Source organism: Phyllobates terribilis, unplaced genomic scaffold (genome assembly GCF_046119375.1).
Source record: "Phyllobates terribilis strain yellow unplaced genomic scaffold, ASM4611937v1 Scaffold_5__5_contigs__length_657084704, whole genome shotgun sequence".
Lineage (NCBI taxonomy): Eukaryota > Metazoa > Chordata > Amphibia > Anura > Dendrobatidae > Phyllobates > Phyllobates terribilis.
In genome coordinates, this window is record NW_027362765.1 from 478881670 (window position 1) to 478899248 (window position 17579).

The 17579-nt window shown below is 36.7% G+C and overlaps 1 protein-coding gene across 1 annotated transcript in view; it reads left to right on the plus strand.

Annotated features, from left to right (window-relative positions):
• PCDH15 (protocadherin related 15) overlaps window positions 1-17579 on the plus strand; it is a 2836044-nt gene that overhangs the window by 501462 nt on the left and 2317003 nt on the right. Inside the window, exon 3 of the mRNA XM_073685487.1 lies at window positions 8633-8698. Within this exon, the coding sequence (XP_073541588.1) occupies window positions 8633-8698 (66 nt within the window). The remainder of the gene's footprint in view (window positions 1-8632; window positions 8699-17579) is intronic.

Below are 17579 nucleotides of genomic sequence, written 5' to 3' on the forward strand. Positions count from 1 at the left end.
TAATAAAAAAATGGGATCCATGGCTGTTCTTGGAGAGGAAAATCTGATTTATTTGAATAAGTTTGGTTACACAGTGATTGCTATTTCAATCCATTTATTTGTTTACAGGGTTTATTTCTTGTCTCTGCTGTTTCAGTAATAAGGTTTAAAATAATTTTAATAATTATACCTGTTGTTCTCCGCATGCCGTGTTTAGCAATTTATTTAATTATAGCTGCCTATAAATGCTTCATTTCATTGGATTTGGAAACCCAGATAAAATAACCCACATTCATTTTTATAGAATGCATAAATCCGGTAATATTCCATAAACAGGGAAGCAATAGACTCTTAACTGACTTTCTTAGTTTGTAAAGTTACACCATAAACATGGAATACATGAAATATGATATTCCTTCATCAAAGCAATTACTCTCATATAGTGGTGACATAATAAAATGAGTAACATGATTTTTTTTCAAATATGCTCATAGCTAAGGCGCGCTCACGCGAGCGAATCAAGCCGATTACGGTAATGACACTCAGCTCAAACGCTAATGAGAATTTAAGCCTAGTGTCAGTTTACAGTGATCTGATTTTCTCGAATGAGAGAATCATATCACAGGTGCGGAGAAGACACAGACTTTAATTTCTCCATCTTCTCCATTGTTTGTGTCCACATAAATCAGACTGCACACAGATGACATCCAAATGCAGTCCAATGTTTCATACACCCATAGACACATAGAAAAAAAGCAGATATGCACTGTCTCATAATATTCTTCTGCCGCTTCATATAATCCCAGATAGCTAGATAGATGATGTTGAGATCAAGACCTACAAATTTAGATGAGCGCAAATTTTTCTCCATGAACTTAATGTCCCTTATTATGTCCTAGAATCTTTTGAGACCCCAGAGCATAGAAAATGCAAGATGTAAAAAATAAAAAAAAATCTCATAACTCACCTTAATGTTCACCTCTCCATCACCGATCTGGTCCTCGTTGCATCTTCTGATACATGCTGCTTGTGCTGAAATTCCCAGGCCTCTCAAACTGAACCTGGACTACTGACTCTCTGGTGCAGCCCAAGAGCATTCTACGCATGTGCGTTCAAAGTCAGGGTGTAATGATAAATGCTGATTTTTGTAAAATTCAAGTAGATTTAAATTCCGGCGCAACACTGTGGCTCAGTGGTTAGCACTGCAGCCTTGCAACGCTGGGGTCCAGGGTTCAAGTCCCACATAGGACAACATCTGCAAGGAGTTTGTGTGTTCTCCCTATATTTGTGTGGATTTCCTCTGGGTTCTCTGGTTTCCTCCCACATTCCAAAGACATACTAATAGGGAATTTAGATTGTGAGCCCCAATAGGGGCAGTGTTCATAGAGTCTGTAAAGTGCTGTTGAATCAATGGTGCTATATAAGTGAGTAATTTAAATAATTAAATAAATTCCACTTCAATTTATCCACTCATGTCTACCTAGAAGCCTTCACATCAGAGTGAGAAAGGGTATTCTTGCCCATACGTCCTGAAGATGATCTGTGAGTGAGACACTGATTTTTACTAGAGGGCCTTTCTCGCAATCTCAATTTTAGTTCATTCTTAAGGTGTTCAATGGGTTGACTTCAGTGTATGGGTCAATAAAATTTTGCCACACCTTACTTTGTACACTGGGGCACAATCATACTGAAACCAAAAGAACGTTCCTAAAATTGTTCCCAGAACATCGGATGCATATACCTGTCCAAAATCCCTTGCAATGCTAAAGCTTTAAGTTTCTCTTTACTGTAATTAAGGGGACTAGGTTAATATCTGAAAACAATACCTCCTCTGCTTTTTTATCTTTTCTTTAATGGATTTTGGCTTGATCTTGAGCGACTTGATGGATGGACGATCTTCAGGAAGATCGATTTTGTGCAAGCTGGGATAGGTCAACTAGGGTCTTCTCCATTGGTATCTTGACAGTATCAAGCCATTGGGTTGCTACTCTTCCTTCTTGCCTTATTCCTTCTATTCTTCCAACCATGATGTTTTTCTCTAGTGGTTTCTGTCTTCGTATGATGTGTGCAACGTTGTAGCTTGGTGAGCCTTGCTTCCAGTGATATGTCTCACTTGATTTGTTCCAAAATTGATTCATTTGTACTTCTTGCCATCCATAGTATTGATAACATCCTTCTCCAGCACCACATTTCAAAGGCGTTGATTTTTCTTCAGTCTTGTTTCTTTATCGTCCAGATGTCACATTTGTATGTTACCACAGAAAAAGCCAAACTATGTACAAGCCATGTTTTCTTCGCCGGTGAAATATTCCTTGATTTGAATATGTTGTATAATGAATTAAAAAATACTTTAGTCTGATTGATGAGTTTTGGTTTGGCAATTGCCAGGTGAACATTATGTGCTTCACTGCATTGTGTTGCTAATTGTGAGGTTTAGTGGAGGAGGTGGCCGTGAGGAGGAGGTAAGGTTTAGTGAAGTGAGGACAAGCTCGGACATGGGACTGCTACTCACTATAAAGAAGACAAAGATATTGACTAATTACAAGTGCGAATGGGACACATTTAAGAAGGATGGCGGTGAACTGGAAGTTGTAAAGGACTTCAGCCTACTCAGATAAATGATCACTCAAGATGCAGGGATGACACTGGAAGTCAATAGGAGAATAGCTATGGGCAAATCAATACAAGTAAGTGGCCTCCATTGGAGGCTTACATGCATTGTAATTCCAGAAATTAAGACAAATGGCATAATAAATTGACTTGCAAAGTTTCAGAATTTTACAAGCTGGACATAAAAATAAAATGTTACTTATTCTTTAAATGGATTGTCCCACAAACAAAGTACATTTTAATCAATAGATCCTGTAACAAAAAATAGTTCCATAATTGAAAGTGTTTAAAAAAATGTTCCTACAAGGATAGAAGAACTTGGGATGGCGCTTCGGTTTGAATGTGGAGATCAGACAGTCCATATATCCATATTAGAGGTATTGGTTTTAAAAACAGATTTTGCTGTCAAACGACATTTACCATAAAAAAACTTTTAAAAACACAACGCGTTTCAACTTCTATGAGTCTTAATCAGGTGTAAATGTTCCTATGAAGAGATAAATGTGCTCCTGTTATGTACTGTGTAAGGGCACCATGAATATACCACATCTCCTGAGCAGAGGAGGACGCAAAAGAGAGTATACAGAAAGGACACAAGGGGATCACAGCTGCTGCTTTTTGTGAGGTAAAACATTTCCATGCATGTTTAAAAACCTGCTTAGCCTCACAGAAAGAATCAGTTTCTTTTGCTTCCTCCCCTGCCCAGGAGCTGTGGTATGATCAGACCATGTTCCAGCACAGTCAGACACAGCCATTACACAGTACACAGCAGGGGCACATTTATAAGATTATCTCAGCACAAGAAAGCTTTCTTAACACATGCAATTGTGAAACTTATTATTATTCCCAGATTTATTAAGTAAAATAAATTTTGTTTGTGGGACAACCACTTTAAGGTTCCCATACACTTTTGAGCAAATTTGTTCAAACCTGGCAATTATGTTATATGTATGGCAGCTTTGTTTCTCACCATATATTATAGTATACTATACTAATATAGTATTGGGTCAGTATTTTTTCTCAGCAGTGGGAGCCAAAACCAGGTGAGGAACAATCAGTGAAAAGGAATAATGGAAACAAGTGCAACAATTCTGCATTTATCACCCACTCCTGGTTTTGGTTCCCACTCCAGAGAAAAAATACTGACCAAATACTGATAGTGGGGCCATGATCTTAGCTTCCAACGTGCAAAACTAGCCTTATTTTTGTGAAAAAACACTGCATGCTACAAGTGTCAATCAGAAAAAAAGATTCAACGGATGCCTAAATTTTACTTATGGAATTTTTAAAAATACATTGGGATATTTATCAATACTGTCAAATATTTAGACACTGCAAACTTAAACTAAACAGATTTTTTGTGTGCCAGATTTATTAAAGTAGAATATTATGGCTCATGGACTAGCATTTAGACCATGCCCCCTTTCCATGTGCCACACATAAAGAATATGATGTAAGTCACGAAAGACAGGTTTTGGGCATAATTAATTATTATATCTACTCCATTGTAAAATGACTCAAATGCTTTAAAAAGTTTGTTTCATGATAAGAATATATCATGTTCTAATAAATATGAGTTTCATCTTTATGAAGCCATGCAGAGTACTGAAGATGGAACTTGCATGTATTATGACCTTTATGACTTTTGTGGGTATGCATTATACAGTAAGTATATCAGTTGCTGAACAATTCCTCTAACAAAAGTGTTCACACTTTGCAATATACATACTGAGAACTGGAGTTTGCATTAAATAAAATCTTATTTCATAAAGTGTTTTTTTTTCATATCATAATTTAATAATTTGATACTTTTGTAAGTGTCAGGGCTTATTCACACATTGCGTATTTGCCGTGTTTTTTTTCACATGTTTGTAGCACGTGATTTCTGATTTCTCATGCACATGCTGTTTATTTCTCACTTGCAGATTTGAACCATGAAAGCGTTTTTTTTTTTTTTCAAATCTGCAACATATCAATTTTTTCAGTGTTTTTTACCCATTCAAATTAATTTGGGAAAAAAAAACACACAAAAATGCGTAAAAAAATTTACAGAGTGTGTTTCCTGCCAAGGCACTGGATTTTGGTGCAGAAAAATCTGCTCCAAATACTCAACGTTGGCAATTTTACAAGCAAGGTTGACTGTTCAATGTTATTTAGTTTGAAATGCTCCAGCATTTATTGATATATTTTCGTATTTTACAGTTATTTTATGGGAAAAGTCACACAGAGATATGGTATCTTTCATGCGTGCATTATTATTTTTGGTTTGTCTTTTTTTATGTAATCTTAAACCTAATCAGCTATAAATATGCTCCAGAATTATTTATAATACAAGGGATGTTGTTGATTTATTATCTATATCTAAAATTAAATTCAAATTTTATTTAATTTACAAAATGCTATTGTAGCTATTCAAATGAAAATCAATCTAACAGACACTTTGCAACTGATGTTTAGCTGTAATGTCATCATCGCAGTGTCCTTGGGAATCAGATGCCTGTCCTCTCTCTTTCAGGATGGTATCCTTCCTTGTTCTCAGAAGAGAAAAACATCAATAATATTTAGATGAATTACAAGAGTAAGAAGAAAATAATCCTTTTCAGAGTACATTAGCTAACAGTTGAAGAGGTCTTTTTTTAATCTCACTATTTCTAATGAATTGATGAGTGATGCTACAGCAATAAGTCATTTTCAGTAAAAAGTACAATGGATTGCCTCTTTCAAAAGTTTTCTTTTCTCTAAGATGTTAGTCTCTTTGAAGGTAAAGAGATTGTATGATATGTACATCATAGAGAGGGGTGGCTCTCAGAACAGTCCTCTATCAACTAGAGCGGAGAGGCATCAAGTAGGAGCAGCTCCTGCTCCAGTGCTGACTCGCCCTTTTGAAAAGGACTGCATTGCCTATTTATTTATTAAAATAATTTTAATAATTATAATAATAATGATTCTAATAATAATATTCTACAAAACAACTGTGCCATAGACTGGGCTTCACAGTAGGACAAAGATGGTTTCCCTGGGGTCATTCAGCTCCTGGCTGCCACGCTAACTTATCAGCCCCACCATAATCACATTGTAGTGGGTTGACATGAACAGGAGTGCATGAGCAGTCATTGAAGCGACATTTAAATTCTTAAACAGCAGCAATAGGAGATGGCTCTGCTTGCTGCTCTTACAGCAAGTGACTGATTGTCTCATCAGAGAGAAAGAGGACTTGAGTTCTAATGCCACCTAATGGATGTAGCAATCTTAAAAGTCAATATTGACTCTTTAATGACCCTTGCCACATGACTTAGGATAAAAGCCAAACCAGAATCTCAATTTGCAGACATGTGTTTTGGGAGTTTCCCCTCCTCAGTACCAAGTATGAGATCTAATTTGGCTGTATGAGGAGCCTCTGACTGGGGTCTAAGGGGTAACTTTTCTCCTTATGGAGGGTGACATGCTTGTTATTCCAGGTTAAGCCTGCGTACAGGCCATGCAATGCTCCTCTGCGAAATTAAAAAGATGACTTGGATTCTACTGATGTCTATTGGAAGTAGCAATTCTAAAAGTCAATATTAACCCTTTAAGGTGCTTTGCCACATAACTTAAGATAAAAGCCAAACCAGAATCCCAATTTGAAGGCACATGTTTCACGAGGTTGTCCCTCCTCAGTGCAAAGTATGAGATCTGATTTGACTGTTTATTATATTTGCCATCTTCTGGGAATGTTGTGGGCTTAGCTTCTTAGCCCACTCCATACACTGATGTAATGTACAATTATGTCACATGTTGGTAAAGTGTTCAAGATGCATTATTTGTTAACAGATGAATAATATAGATATAAAAACTGCGCAATACTGCTGAATATTCTGATGCTAGAAAATAATGTAAAGAGAGAAATTTACTACAAACTAAGAATTACTATAGAAATATGCTTCAATTCGAGATATATGATTTTAGTTAGCTGAAAAAGTGAAATTATGAAAGGTGTTTGAGTTTCTTTGATTTGTGATACTCCGTTAATAAATAATGTAAGTTATATATCAATTGCAATGTTTGAATTAGAAGTTGAAAGATACTTTAGCTAAAGCCTGTATTGCAATAAAATATTTTATCCTGCTATACATTTTAAAATCCCTACTTCAAAGGCAAAGCTAATACTGTAAATATTATATATGTATTCATTTATAAATGCAACTATCTATCTATCTGTCTATCTATCTATCTATCTATCTATCTATCTATCTATCTATCTATCTTGTCTGTCTACCCACCATGCAGCAATCAGTCAAATCAAATCAAAGGCTTTTAGAACAATCTAGTATAATTAAAAAAAAAATCAGCTATTTATTAGATACAGTCTGTTATTTTCAGAATAAAAAAAAAATGAAGACATTAATTTTGATCTGTCATAAAAAAACTGTTTTACTATTTTTAATAATTAGTAAACAGTAATAGCAGCTTTTCTGGAAACTATTACATGGATAATCGCTTTTAACCACATATTCTCCAATCATGAACTGAGAAGAAACTTGTCACATAGTATATTCAATGGATGCTATCAGATAAAACACGTTGGGTGGACTGCACTGCTGGAGTAATCCAGTTCTTCAGCAATGATGATAATTAAAAAGAAAACCCATCATAATTGTTGAACATTTGGATTACTCCAGCAATGCAGCCCACCTGATTTGTTTCATCCAACTGGATCCAATATTTCCTGGATGATTTATCAACCAGCTATAGGGCAGCAGCAGTTGTTTTTTCCTCATGCCTACAAAGAAGTTGTGTCTGTCACAATTCCACCAGGTGAGCGTTGACCAAGCACTTACCGACCCTCCCTACATAGGATATCACCTTATTGTAAGCTCTGTTCCCAATATCTAGATTTCTTCAAAGTATGTACAATGTGTCTTTCTATGACCAGGATGGAATAGAACAGGAGGAGCTTAACAGTTTTCTATAAAGTTTTGAAGGAAAATATTCAAACTTTATCCATTGCAGTACTTGATCTTCTACTCTTTCTATGATTAGTGATCCAATGGGTGGTCCTACTTACTTGATTAGCAATTGTAAATCTCTGACTAGAACCACCCATTGAAACCCTAAGCCACAAAGAATAAACTACAAGTTATAATATTCTCATTGAAAGTTATATATCAATTGACTAAGCTCCGGCTGCTCTATAAAATGTTGTCTACAGATAATACACCATATTCAAAATGGCAGGCTTTCTTTAGGTGAATTTAATTGATGACGAGGCTTAACTTCCACCGTCCCTAGAATTCACAACCCACTGAATGGTTGTCCACCAATCCTTATATTCTACTGTTTGCATGTGACATCTATAAAATGACTGTGTTCTCATTTCTTTTCTTTCATAATTCTTCTCTGCTTCCTTTGATGACTATGCTTATGACTACAGACTGGCAATATGAGGGTAAGATGTCACAAGCTGGAAGTCTTAAACATTGCTTGACTGTTATTCATATTCATTCTTCTTATAACATTATTCAAATTCTGCTCACTCGCTTCAATTAGATCCTTTTGATCACAATTAAGTTCCAATTATATTTGTTTTTGTTGTGAAGCTTTAATTATAATGTTTCCCTTTTAATCATCTCTTGATGTCCTAAATTACCATAATATCCTTCTAGTCCTGAAGGACTTCAACTTCACAACTCTGTTGCCTCAGACTTCAGAGAGAGGCTTAGTAATTGTTTTCAAAAACATTCAATTTACATATAAAGGAACAAAAACTTTTTGAAAATAGGTACAAGGGCTGTGAGTACATCAGTGGCTTTTGGTGTTACATGTGACCAGTTGTATGTTGTGATGTGTTAGATGCTTGTTGTTTGCATTTTTAGGTATTTCTGCATTCAGGCGATATTTTGGCATTACAAGTAAACTCTGTAAAACCATTTTGTGCAGTCATTGAATTACATTGCTTTGTTCAGCTCGGATTTTCCAATATCATCTATGTTAAAATCAACCATAACAATATTTGTATTATGTAGGAAATTGAGTAAATTAATTTCTTTCTTTTCTTTGCTTGTAGATTGTGAGCTAGCCAGGTCAGGTCCTCCGGCAACTATAGTTGCTATAGATGAAGAAAGCCGGAATGGTAAGCACATTTGAAGAATCTTTTTCTATAGATCTTAATGAAAAAAGTTTTTTTTTTTTAGAGTTGTGAACCTGTTTTACAATTGCTTATCTGTTGCATCTGAGATTGCATGAGGTGCTGTTTTAAAAATTTGCCATGTTTCAATGTTAGAGCTTAAAAACTAGTCAGGTTGTCAGTTTTCCTATGTAACTCATAGCACTAATAGTATATGCTTTACCCTAGGTCTTCCTAGAGTAATGTCAACTTAACCTCACCATATTAATTAATGCAATGATTTACATTGTGTAATTTAAAGTTCCTGAAATGCAATGCCAAAGCTGTAAATGCCTTGACCTCCTGCACCATGTGCCATTTTCTCATACTGGGGATCTTGCTATGCTTCGAAGGACCCTAGTATCAGGCAAGGTGTGGGAAAGACATAGTGCAACACAGAGGGAAAGGAAGCCCAAACTCTATTGAAAGGGGGACGTGGAGACCTCCTACTCTGGTCTAGTGTCACCCTGTCTCAACTATCGACCCTATATTGGCTCTTCACCAATCACTGCACGCATACCTCACTCTGTCTTTTCCTGGCATTAGATTCAGGCTAGGGTAGGGAGGAGATGAGCACTAGTCAATCTCCACTGAACATTAAAGACAACAAGGGAGGACAAACAGGAGAAATAGCTTAACTTTAGATGACTCCAGACTAATGTGCATATGACCTCAAGCACCAGAGAGGAAGCAGTACTGCTCTTGCTAAAGCCTTCACAAGGAGTAAATGAATATCGCCGGCACCTCCCTCTGATACACAGCAGGAATTTATACACCCAGACCAGGGAGTTAATTAGCCAGAGGAAGGTAGCCTCTGGGTCATAGAGACAGCCTCTAAGAAGATGTCTGTAATGCCAAACGTAGAGATCTCCTGCAACCAACTGCAGGGCGACTGTCTGTCACTTCTGACACACCTGTGACACCTAGTGCCTCTTTATTCTGCATTGTTTGATAGCTACCTTTGCCTCTCCTAAAGCTACACCTCCCATTTAAAATAAATCTTACTGCAGAAAATATACTAGATCCTTATGAAACCTGGTTTCAAAACCCATAGAAAATGTTATTGTAATGTATATGTCTTGGCTTAATTGAAATTTGGTTTTAATAAAAGCAGACAAAAAAAGTGTAAGGAAATATAAGATAGGTAGCTTAGTAGGTGGATAGAAAATTTTAGTCCTCTTGCATAATGTGCAGAGTGCAGCAGCTGATATCACTTTATTGTTGGCTGTTCTTCTGATATCTGTACATGATACAACACGTCATTAGATTTAGCTCAGACTCTGTCATCTTGGTTGCTGCCTATTCAGAGCAAAATAGTTAGGATGACTAAATATGAAGGACTCTCACACATGCAGTTCTTCATTATACTGAACTTTGTCATCTCAGTTACTGCTTACACAGAGCGCAGCCTCAGTAGCAAAGTAATTTCCACTGCTGCATTTTACTTATGCACTGGTGACAGCAACTAAGATTACAACACAGCTGCTGCCTCACTCAGTCACCTTACAAGCCGCCAGAGGAAAATGGGCACTCACTACGCAGGTTGCAGTGAAAGAAGAAGCATCAATTTGCACTCTGTAGATTAATCTGCCCCCGATCATTTGACAATGTTAGGAGTGAGGTAATAGGTAGAAATAGACACCAGGGCATGCACTTCTTTGCAATCCCCTATGCTCTAGCATTGAGATAGATAGATAAAGATAGATAGATAGATAGATAGATAGACGGATAGATTCATGCAGAAGTGGACATATCACTGATGCAACCTGTGCAGCCACATAGGGGCCCAAGAGATAAGGGGGCCCTTTTCCATCTCCATAGCAGGTGGTATTTTGCATTATGATGAGCTATTAAGGTACCGTCACACTTAGCGACGCTACAGCGATCCCGACAACGATAAGACCTGTCAGGGATCGTTGCTGCATCGCTATGTGGTCGCTGGTGAGATGTCAAACAGTCAGATCTTCCTAACGACGCAGCAACGATAAGGCGACTCATAGCGACCTCTATAGCGAAGCAACGCAAATGCACGCCTATGTGTTTCAATACTGAGCCGCCAACGAAGTCGTTGGTAAGGTGTCAAACACACCGATGCATGCTACCCAGCGGGACCTCAATGATCAAAAAATGGTCCAGGCCATTTCGACATTACCAGCGATGTCACAGCAGGGGCCTGGTCGCTGCTATGTGTCAAACGTAGCGAGATCGCTGCTGAGGTCGCTGTTGCATCACAAAACTTGTGACTCAGCAGCGATCTTGCTAGCGATCTCGCTTAGTGTGACGGGGGCTTTAGACTGCAAAGGGCTCATATGCTGTTCTTGCCCAGAGCCCTATTTGGTCTGTGTCGGTCAGTAAATAGATAGATGCCTAAACAATTTGTATGCAGCTTAAAAGAAATTCAGCATCAATTTATCAATTTGACCATACCATTGAAGAAGAACCTTGGTCCTTTTTATTTTATTTTTTTATGATTCTTATTTTAGGAATATTGTCTTAATTCTTATTCGGTTGAGAAGTTTATTTAAATATTATATTGTCTCTTTATTTTTGAATGTATGAATAGTAATGACTTCTACTGCTGGAAAGCAGGTCACCACTTATAGAAATCAACATGTTTCATGTAAAGATGTCTGTTTTTGGCATTGTTGATGAAATAATTGTGTGGAAACCAAAATGGCAGGTTCAATGTGTGTATTTTTAAAAGATGAAATATATATTGTAGCTGCTGCAGTTTAAAAAAACATACTGCAGCCACAAGAGGACTACAAATAAGGGTCGGAGTGAGCAAGTGGATAAAAACTGAGAGCTACAACATTCTTAATAATTTATTAACTGGTCATAGATGCAATACCAGCTCACAGATCATCAGTTACTAATAAAAATATCAAGGTTTTATACATCTCTACTAGCTCTGTCTGCAGTTAGCTATATAAAGAAAGAATTTTCCTTAAATTCACATCTAATTAAGACAATAGAAAGGCCCCGATTAATTAATTGATGATGCAGGAAATGATTGTGCAGGAATAGGATTTGATTGATTAAAGGGAATCTCTCAACAGGTTTTTGCTATGTAATCCGAGGACAGCATGATGTAGAGGTTTAAACACAGATTTCAACGATGTATCACATATTAGGCTTTGTGTTGTTGTTTATTTATTATGAAGGTTTTATCACCCTGTGATTATCATTGTCTGGACTACAGCAGCTACAGTAGCGCATGCATGGTAGTCTGACTCCATCCCATTCTGTGTTCAGCAGCTCACTGTCTATAGAATTTGTACATGCAGAGCTTGGTGTGGGCGGGGTTAGCTTTCTCAGCTCTGCTGCATTACTAAATCGAAGAACTCTGATTGTGTCATAACTACTACACCCAGTAAACTAACTGATACATCATTGGAATCAACTTTTTTTTTGCCTGCATCATGCTGCTCTCAGATAAGTTACCAAAAACCTGCTGACGGATTCCCTTTAAAAGGAGCATGCCGCTAAACAAATTCTTTGCATCTCACTTGCTTGCATCCCTCTAAAATTGTTGCTCCAGTCAGGAACTGGAGTAACATTTATGGCATAAGGTATGCCAGAATTTTTAATCAATCTGTTGGATGGGCATTGCCAAGCCTTGTCCCAACCGCTCCACTCCTCCACCTATTTGGATGGAGCTGTCTGAGAGTGGCATGAAAACCCGAAAAGTTGCAAAATTTTGAATTCTGGTGTAAACACCTTCATAAATCAGGGCCAAAGTCTTTTTGGAGATTTTCTACATGTCAGGTGTCCCTTGAATATGATAAATGTGTAACTTGTCATTCTGGAGCAGTCATGACTGTAACATCATTTCGGCTTTTCCCCAAACTCAAGATGACATTTCTCCCTAGTAAATATAATATCATATGCATGGCCAGCCTTCCTTTGTGGTCTCACCTACAATTAACTCTAACCAACTTATATGTACCATATGATATATAGCTAGAGAAATACATACAAAAAAACATATTGTATGCAGCCCAAAAGAAAATCCAGCATCAAATTGACCATAAAATTTAAGAAGGTTGATTCTTTAATTTTTTATTATATTATTCATATATCATGATAATGTGAAAATTTTTTGTCATTGCCTTATTCCTTTGTGAATACATCAGTGTAGACACTATAGGTCTACAGATGGCAACATGCCTCTGCCAAATCTTACTTTTTGGTGCCCTGGTAGGTCACGATAGCACTCTGATTTTACTTATAGATCTACAGCAGGAAATATGCATTGTTTGGTTGAAGAGTAAGAAAAAAATAACATTAACTTATTTAGAATTTTCTTTTTTCGTATGGCTCCAAAATGTTGACCTACATATAATTGAAAAGTCAAAGCTAGAAAAATTGTCACTTGGTTGCAATATATCATGTGCTGCAATAGGTAATATTGTGTTACTACTGTATATCATATGTTCTACAGATGCCGTAACACTGATTATTTCTCAGATTTAGATGGTTTGTTTGGCATTGAGTGAAATTACATTTTCAAGGTTATGTATTGATATGAAGGTTCTAAAGTTCTTGAGATATTTGGAAGAAAATGGATTAATGAACAGAGTGTTAAAAAGACATAACATATGGAAACTAAGTCTTAGACTGTTTTTATAGTGGTATTTTCTTCCTACTGTTGAGGACATAACCCACACTATGATTGTTCCAATTATGTTGACGACAATGACAAGGAACTTCCTCTAAACAATTTTGACAAGTGTGACATCTTTTTTATTAGCAGTTATAAGAATCAGCTTCTGGTTTCTTCTTCGTATTTTTTTTTTAAAACAGATTTGTTGCGGGATTTTACAGTACAAACTGCATACTTTAATAAATATATCTCGTAGACCTGATGGGACCAGTGTACTTTAAACATCTATGTCACAATGGGTGTAAAATGAGCCACAATTACCTTTAAAAGAAAGACACATATTATGCTCTGATGTCTCCTGATCCCATCGCATAATAAACAAGATTCAGATAGGGTTAACAACATTAAATTATTATACTCACCTACTTCTTCTCCTCTCCCTGGAGCTACAGCTTGTCACCCATATGTCACCCTATGTCACCCTCTCTGGCGCTTGCCTCCTCTTCACTGCTCATCATTGTGTGCCTCCCCACTTGGCCAATTGGATAGATACACATAATGTCACTATGATTAGGGGTGAGTGGACCTGTGGATATTCGGGTTTGTCGGGTTAGAACGAACTTTAGTCCAAAGTTCAGTTCAGGTACCAGAACTCTACCCAAACCTGAACCCCACAGACATTTATGGGGATCTGAACTTTGGTGCTGTAAAATGGTTGAAGTAAGGGCTAGGGTGCTGCAAAAGTCTCTCTCCTCATCATCCGAACTCCGAACACTAAAACGGACTTCCGGGAGAAGTCTATGTTCGGAGTTGAGCACCGGACCCTAGGTTTCCTGTACGAACCTAAAGTTCGGGTTCGCTCATCTCTAATCTTGATGTTAGAACTTGAATTGTGGCCATGCCAGCACCAGATGAGTGGAAAACGTCTGGTGCTGGCATGTCAGCATGGGCAAAGAGTTAGGAGGAGACTTTAACAAGTTAGCCAAAGACCAGCAGGGAGCTGTGATGACAAAGACAGTTGAGGAGCTAGATGAGTATGATAAAAGTGGACATATACATATGGTAGCACATTAACTGAATCCCACTGATTTGCCTCAGAATCAGCTTCTGCTGCTGTCAATCTTCGCTATACTACATTTTACATAACATTTTGAAAGCTCTAGTTTTCTACCCACACAGGTAAACATAATTGTACCAAATCAAACTCTGCATGAAATACATTATCATTTTACAGTTGACAGACATAACTGTCATTAAATGTCATCTAATGTACAAACTGTAGTTAAAGACTTAGACATCCGTGGCTGATTCAGCTGCAATGTAGCACGACAGCGGCTTTAACCTATGCATGTTCTAATGGGAAATTACAAAAGTCAATAGTTAAAAAAAATGAGAATGTTCACCTTCATTCAGTTACACTTACTGTCACAATTTAGGAGAACGATATTATAAGAACAATACAAGCCAAAGTGTGATATTAGATTTAACAATAAAAGAATGCAGTTGTTAGAGTAATAATATGTACTGAGGATGACTTCAAAATTAGACCATAGCTGGAATGGTAATATAACATGTCATGTAAGGTTATACTACATGAAACTGACAGCTAGTGTATTTTTCCAACTTTCCTATAAACAAAATAGCACGGCTCAGCCGAATGTGTTTGTGTCCTGAATAGAGGAAACTCTTTTGACAGTATCTACTTTTCCTTGAAAAAAGGGACAGACCTTAAAATTTCAACTTGACTTTATTCTATCCCAAGATCTTCTGTCAAGAGTGTGCAGAGGACCCTTTATATATCATATTGGTCATCCTGTTTTGCAATATTTTGCAGATTCTGCTGGTTTTCATGTGTATGGATGCATTTAGCCACTTTTTGAGAAATGGAAATGTTTGCAGCACTGAATGGCAGTATTTGAGACATATTATGGATTCCCCTAATGCACTGTATGGAGATATCTGTTGTTGACACATACATCATTAGGCAATACATACTTTCTTTCACTTTACAAATAAAGAGGGAGATTTATCTTGTTATATCTTAATAAAAAATACATAAATGTATTTAATTAGAGATAAGTGAATTTTTTTAAAACTTAAATGCACCAGATTTGCCAAATCTTTCACGGAAATTTGATTTGTGGTGAATTAATTCACCGTGAATCATAGTTCTTCAAAGTCTTCAATTGACATCAAACAATGCAGTATATGACACTATTCTCTTTTTTTCACATACTAATCTTCATCACCGTGGAGCCATCTCACACTCTATACAGTTTCTTTAAAATTTTATGTCTCTTTCTAAATATCTCTATGGCTAAACTGTGAGCTGTGAGGTTTTCACTATCCAGATTCACCACAATGTGGCATCTGCATTCCCTGCTTCTGCTTTTATACAAGCTGACAGTCTCTCTTGATTTGCTGCACTATACACAAGTAAAAGTACAAATAATTAAAATAGCTAATCATTAAAGTGTTATTTACTGTATGCAAAGTGTCATAGTAGCGTTATTCTAAAGCTGCCAATGACTTAGGTAGTCTATTTGGATTTTGAGCCACTAATTGATTGACTCTTACGCAAGATGACCCCTATGCATCTAGTATGTATGTCAGTGCATGGAGACTTTATGACAATATTGCCTCCATCAAACTCATTTATGGTGATGCACTCCCCAAGAGGCAATGCGTTTAGAGGAAGAATCCTTCCATATATATGGAATCCTGTAGAGATTGGCACAATTTTTATTCTTTTAGATTTGTAGAGTCCTCCAAAAAAAGGTAAACCTCTACTAATAAATTTAAGGCATACAAAGGTATCTTGGAAGGCTCATGCATCATAGCTGAACATGATTTATATTAATAAATCTGTACATAGAGCACATCTACTCAGTGCTACATCCATATCCATACAAAATTGAGTCATAATAGAGTTGTACGTATGATCCTTACCGGAAATATAACTCTGATGTGTTGAACATTTCTAATCCTTGGTTTAGGATGATTCCATCTTTGCTGACTTTATTATTTCTACGTGTTAAGGTCTATAATTATATAAAGTGGTTTGTACAGATCATAACAATACTTCTGAAGTATATCGACTTTTGTGCTCCCTTGAGAGAGTTTTCACTTCTCACTACAATGATAAAAGTCTCAAAGAAAATAATTGATGATATAGAGCATTTTTTTTTTTTACTGTCCAATCAAGAATTCACATGGAGTGTTAAAGATTGTTCTTAATGTGTTTCTCCGGTTATCTGAACATCACAATGCCGCTTTATTTTAGTAGTTGAACAGTGTGGGGTATACATACTCATTACAATTTTGGAGGCACAGTGAGTATTAAATAGCACATCCAAGGAAAGATCAGTGGGGAGCAACCGTATAAATAAAAATCGCTGCTTGTCGAGTACTAATAGGCTTAGAGAAGCGCCTTTTTCTTTTTATTGAGCGGTATGCTAATCTTCTGAGTAATCTTGTCATTTAATTGCTATATCGATCCTTACATCCTGCTGTCATACTTCTCTTTACCTTCATGCAAAGAATAAGGAAACACATGACTTCACACTGTAGTTTGCAGGAAGATGGCAAATGATATGGCTTATTGTATACTTGATGTATTAAAATGTATTTCACGGATATTGACTTTCACATAGCAGTCAAGGATTTCATTTTGATTCAAAGGAAAACTATGGAAATAATATCAAGTATGTATTCTAAATTATTCAGAAAGGAGTTTAGTTGATGTCATATCTTGTTTTTAAATGCAATACATTGCTAGATCAATATGATGTCCGTTCTTTTCACTAGAACAATATTACAATGGAAAAATACTATTGAAGAAGGGCTGGAAAAAACAATAGCACAATAGGGTCTTATCCCAGTAACAAAGGGAATAGCATTAAGAGAGTTTGCTCACTTGGTAAAGTTGTGTGACCACAACAATATAGAAATGTTATAGTTGCTGTAGACCCGCAAAGTGACCCAGGATGAATGATTAAAAAGTAGTGGGGTTTTGTTCTGCACTGCCAGGAGAAACATTAAGGAGACCGGAGATCGTCGGTGGATGGAGAAAGAATCCAGGAGAAAATTAAGAGCGTTTTTTATTGTGAACGTGTTTCTGTGGTTTCTCGGTTTTCTATGGTTTATCCTGAAGAAGAAGTGTGAAAACTTTAAAACACGTCGACAATAAAATCTGCACTTAGTTTTCTCCTTGTTTTCTGGCTCCATCCACCTATGATCACC